Here is a 6,000-nt window from a genome sequence, read left to right as displayed (position 1 = left end):
AGAGGAGGAGTAGGGAGGGGGGGAGGAGGAAGAGAGGAGGAGTAGGGGAGGTAGGAGAAGAAGAGGAAGGAGTAGGGGGAGGGGGGTAGGAGGAAGAAGAGGAGGAGTAGGGGGAGGGGGGTAGGAGGAAGAAGAGGAGGAGTAGGGGGAGGGGGGAGGAAGAAGAGGAGGAGTAGGGGGAGGGGGGTAGGAGGAAGAAGAGGAGGAGGAGGGGAGGGGAGGAGGAAGAGGAGGAGGAGTAGGGGAGGGGGGAGGAGAAGAAGAGGAGGAGTAGGGGGAGGGGGGTAGGAGGAAGAAGAGGAGGAGTAGGGGAGGGGGGTAGGAGGAAGAGGAGGAGGAGTAGGGGGAGGGGGGGGGTAGGAGGAAGAAGAGGAGGAGTAGGGGGAGGGGGGTAGGAGGAAGAAGAGGAGGAGTAGGGGGAGGGGGGGAGGAGGAAGAGGAGGAGGAGTAGGGGGAGGGGGGAGGAGGGAAGAAGAGGAGGAGTAGGGGGAGGGGGGTAGGAGGAAGAAGAGGAGGAGTAGGGGGAGGGGGGTAGGAGGAAGAGGAGGAGGAGTAGGGGGAGGAGGGTAGGAGGAAGAAGAGGAGGAGTAGGGGGAAGAGGAGGGAGAGGTGTGGTCTCACATTACTGGCTGGAGTCGGACTCAGTTGTCATGGTGGCAACAGCCCCGTGACACCGTTGACCTCTCCATTCCACCAATCAGGGTTGTCATTGTCCAGAACGTTGATCAGTTGACCCTTGGAGAAGCTCATCTCGTCCTGATTGGCTGCTGTGTAGCCGTACCTGGCACACTGGGGTCAAGGGGCGGGGTCAGAGATGCATGGAGGAGGAGTTAGGGACGTCAGTGAAATAGAAAAAGAAAAGAGTGGAACAGTCATACTCTGCTTTTCAGGGTTCCTCTATCAAATGACTTCCACTGGAAACACAGGCGGATGCACCAGGGTAAGGAGGATATACAGAGCCTTCAGAAAGTATACACACCTCTTGACTAATTCCACATTTTGATTGAATTTGCCTGAATTTAAAATGGATTAAATTGCGATTTTGGACTAGTGAGTTTTTTTTATTTATTTAATGTTAGAATAAGGCTGTAACAAACAAAGTAAATGGGTCTGAATACTTTCTGAAGGCACTGTGTACACTGGAGTTGCTTACCAAGACTACATTTAATGTTCCTGAGTGGCCGAGTTACACTTTTGACTTAAATCGGCTTAAAAGTCTTTGGCAAGACTTGAAAACGGCTGTCTAGCAATGATCAACAATACACTTGACAGAGCTTGAAGAATTCTAAACATAATAATGTGCAAATATTGTTCAATTCAGGTGTGCAAAGCTCTTAGAGACTGACCCAGAAAGACTCACAGCTGTAATCGCTGCCAAAGGTGATTCTAACATGTATTTGCTCAGGGAAGTGAATATTTCTGTCAATTAGATATTTATGTATTTAATTTCCAATTGCAAATATTTCTAAAAACATGTCTTTACTTTGTCATTATGGGGTATTGTGTGTAGATGGATGACAAAAAAAATCAATGTAAACATTTTTTAAATCAGACCCATGGGGCGGCGCACAATTGGCCCAGTGTCGTCCAGGGTAGGGGAGGGAATGGCCGGCAGGGATGTAGCTCAGTTTGCAACGCCAGGGTTGTGGGTTCGATTCCCACAGATAAAATTGTAGACCTGCACAAGGCTGGGATGGGCTACAGGACAATAGGCAAGCAGCTTGGTGAGAAGGCAACAACTACATCTATGGGCTTTATATAGCTAGCTACATCTATGCGCTTTTATGTTTTTCTGTCATAGGTATAATGTGGAGTAGCCTATATCATATATGTATTGGATAACTGCACAATCATTTGGGATTTTTTGGGCTTGGGATCATTAAATTTTCAAGCATAGTGGTAGCTGCATTATGTTATGGGTATGCTTGTAATCGTTAAGGACTGGGGAGTTTTTCAGGAAAAAAAATCAATGGAATGGAGCTAAGCACAGGCAAAATCCTAGAGGAAAACCTGGTTCAGTCTGCTTTCCACCAAACACTGGGAGATTAATTCACCTTTCAGCAGGACAATAACCTAAAACACAAGGGCAAATCTATACTTGAGTTGCTTACCAAGAAGACCGTGAATGTTCTTGAGTGGCGAAGTTACAGTTTCTACTTAAAACTACTTGAAAATCTATGTCAAGACTTGAAAATGACTGTGTAGCAATGATCAACTACCAACTTGACAGAGCTTGAAGAATTTTTATGTGCAAATATTGTTCAATCCAGGTGTGCAAAGCTCTTAGAGACTTACCCAGAAAGACTCCCAGCTGTAATCGCTGCCAAAGGTGATTCTAACATGTATTGACTCAGGGGTGTGAATACTTATGTAAATGAGATATTTATATATTTCATTTTCAATACATTTGCAAGCATTTCTAAAAACATGTTTTCACTTTGTTATTATGGGGTATTGTGTGTAGATGGGTGATCATTTGTATTTATTTATGGGTTAGGATCAGGCTGTAACACAACACAATGTGGAATAAGTCAAGGGGTGTGAATACTTTCTGAAGGCACTGTAGCTGCCTTAATGTTGCTGGACCCCAGGAAGAGTAGCTGCTGCCTTGACATGAACTAATGGGGATCCATAATAAACCCCAGGAAGAGTAGCTGCTGCCTTGGCAGGAACTAATGGGGATCCATAATAAACCCCAGGAAGAGTAGCTGCTGCCTTGGCGGGAACTAATGTGGATCCATAATAAACCCCAGGAAGAGTAGCTGCTGCCTTGGCAGGAACTAATGGGGATCCATAATAAACCCCAGGAAGAGTAGCTGCTGCCTTGGCAGGAACTAATGGGGATCCATACCAAACCCCCAGGAAGAGTAAGCTGCTGCCTTGGCAGGAACTAATGGGGATCCATAATAAACCCCAGGAAGAGTAGCAGCTGCCTTGGCAGGAACTAATGGGGATCCATAAAAAACCCCAGGAAGAGTAGCTGCTGCCTTGGCAGGAACTAATGGGGATCCATAATAAACCCCAGGAAGAGTAGCTGCTGCCTTGGCAGGAACTAATGGGGATCCATAATAAACTCCAGGAAGAGTAGCTGCTGCCTTGGCAGGAACTAATGGGGATCCATAATAAACCCCAGGAAGAGTAGCTGCTGCCTTGACAGGAACTAATGGGGATCCATAATAAACCCCAGGAAGAGTAGCTGCTGCCTTGGCAGGAGCTAATGGGGATCCATAATAAACTCCAGGAAGAGTAGCTGCTGCCTTGGCAGGAACTAATGGGGATCCATAATAAACCCCAGGAAGAGTAGCTGCTGCCTTGGCAGGAACTAATGGGGATACCTTAATAAATACAAAGAAATACAAATAGAGGGTATAGAGGGGCATATTTTATTTTAAAATATATTGAGTTCGTCCCCCTCCCCTCCCCTGAAAAAATATTCCATTTAAAAAATGACGTTTTTTTTTGTTGCTTTTTTACTGAAACCACACGTGGGACGGATTAGTGAGGATGTTTGACACCCCTGTTATAGAGGGTTTATACCACTATGATTCAGTGTTTATTACCTGCCACAGATATACATGTATAGTGTAGATGCTACAGGTAGAAATGTATTTTATAGATCAGGGTTGGGGTCAATTCCATTTCAATTCCAGTCAATTCAGAAAGTACAATGAAATTCCAACTCCAATTCCGATTCCGTTCCAATACTGTTCAATTAGGAAAATGTGGAATTGGAATTCGGTTTACTTTCTGAACTGACTGGAATTTAAATGGAACCCAACCCTGGTGCAGATGGGTGATGTAGAAATATTTAGCATAGATCAGACAGTATTCTGACCAGTCAGGTAGACATATTTAGTATAGATCAGACAGTATTCTGACCAGTCAGGTAGACATATTTAGTATAGATCAGACAGTATTCTGACCAGTCAGGTAGACATATTTAGTATAGATCAGACAGTATTCTGACCAGTCAGGTAGACATATTTAGTATAGATCAGACAGTATTCTGACCAGTCAGGTAGACATATTTAGTATAGATCAGACAGTATTCTGACCAGTCAGGTAGACATATTTAGTATAGATCAGACAGTATTCTGACCAGTCAGGTAGACATATTTAGTATAGATCAGACAGTATTCTGACCAGTCAGGTAGACATATTTAGTATAGATCAGACAGTATTCTGACCAGTCAGGTAGACATATTTAGTATAGATCAGATAGTATTCTGACCAGTCAGGTAGACATATTTAGTATAGATCAGACAGTATTCTGACCAGTCAGGTAGACATATTTAGTATAGATCAGATAGTATTCTGACCAGTCAGGTAGACATATTTAGTATAGATCAGACAGTATTCTGACCAGTCAGGTAGACATATTTAGTATAGATCAGACAGTATTCTGACCAGTCAGGTAGACATATTTAGTATAGATCAGACAGTATTCTGACCAGTCAGGTAGACATATTTAGCATAGATCAGACAGTATTCTGACCAGTCAGGTAGACATATTTAGTATAGATCAGACAGTATTCTGACCAGTCAGGTAGACATATTTAGTATAGATCAGACAGTATTCTGACCAGTCAGGTAGACATATTTAGTATAGATCAGACAGTATTCTGACCAGTCAGGTAGACATATTTAGTATAGATCAGACAGTATTCTGACCAGTCAGGTAGACATATTTAGTATAGATCAGACAGTATTCTGACCAGTCAGGTAGACATATTTAGTATAGATCAGACAGTATTCTGACCAGTCAGGTAGACATATTTAGCATAGATCAGACAGTATTCTGACCAGTCAGGTAGACATATTTAGTATAGATCAGACAGTATTCTGACCAGTCAGGTAGACATATTTAGTATAGATCAGACAGTATTCTGACCAGTCAGGTAGACATATTTAGTATAGATCAGACAGTATTCTGACCAGTCAGGTAGACATATTTAGTATAGATCAGACAGTATTCTGACCAGTCAGGTAGACATATTTAGTATAGATCAGACAGTATTCTGACCCGTCAGGTAGACATATTTAGTATAGATCAGACAGTATTCTGACCAGTCAGGTAGACATATTTAGTATAGATCAGACAGTATTCTGACCAGTCAGGTAGACATATTTAGCATAGATCAGACAGTATTCTGACCAGTCAGGTAGACATATTTAGTATAGATCAGACAGTATTCTGACCAGTCAGGTAGACATATTTAGTATAGATCAGACAGTATTCTGACCAGTCAGGTAGACATATTTAGTATAGATCAGACAGTATTCTGACCCGTCAGGTAGACATATTTAGTATAGATCAGACAGTATTCTGACCAGTCAGGTAGACATATTTAGTATAGATCAGACAGTATTCTGACCAGTCAGGTAGACATATTTAGTATAGATCAGACAGTATTCTGACCAGACCAGTCAGTATTGATCAGCCAGTTGTTACCTGGGACAGGTGCAGGAGTTGTCTTGTTGCTGGTGGGAGCAAGGACTTTGACATTAGAGGAGTGGAACCAGCCTCTTTGTGGCCTCTTCCCCCTAGCCTGGGGGACAGAAGACATTAGAGGAGTGGAACCAGCCTCTTTGTGGCCTCTTCCCCCTAGCCTGGGGGACAGAAGACATTAGAGGAGTGGAACCAGCCTCTTTGTGCCCAGCCTGGGGGACAGAAGACATTAGAGGAGTGGAACCAGCCTCTCTTCCCCAGCCTGGGGACAGAAGACATTAGAGGAGTGGAACCAGCCTCTTTGTGGCCTCTTCCCCCTAGCCTGGGGGACAGAAGACACTTATCTACTGCTCTAGTATTCTGCTGGTCTTTCATTTAACCAGGAAGTCCCATTGAGTTTGACATCTCTTTCTTCTGGACAAGAAAGCAACATACATTTAGGCTGCCCATTTCTGATATTATTTTTACTCATTTGTCTTTTGACCAATCATATCAGCTTTTTTTTTTTGCCAATAGTTGGGCAAAATATCAGAATTGGGCTGCCTGTGTAA

The 6,000-nt window shown here is 43.4% G+C and overlaps 1 protein-coding gene across 1 annotated transcript in view; it reads right to left on the bottom strand.

Annotated features, from left to right (window-relative positions):
* Positions 1-621: 621 nt before the first annotated feature.
* LOC121555711 (intersectin-2-like) overlaps positions 622-6,000 on the bottom strand; it is a 103,297-nt gene continuing 97,918 nt past the window's right edge. The window contains exons 24-25 of the mRNA XM_045212714.1: positions 5,453-5,549; positions 622-789 (exon numbers count right to left, since the gene is read on the bottom strand). Of these exons, the coding sequence (XP_045068649.1) occupies positions 707-789; positions 5,453-5,549 (180 nt within the window). The 3' untranslated portion in view covers positions 622-706. The remainder of the gene's footprint in view (positions 790-5,452; positions 5,550-6,000) is intronic.

Source organism: Coregonus clupeaformis, unplaced genomic scaffold, assembly GCF_020615455.1.
Source record: "Coregonus clupeaformis isolate EN_2021a unplaced genomic scaffold, ASM2061545v1 scaf0044, whole genome shotgun sequence".
NCBI classification, from domain to species: domain Eukaryota; kingdom Metazoa; phylum Chordata; class Actinopteri; order Salmoniformes; family Salmonidae; genus Coregonus; species Coregonus clupeaformis.
Note: the sequence above shows the minus strand (reverse complement) of the source record. Positions and strands in the feature narration are given on the sequence as shown.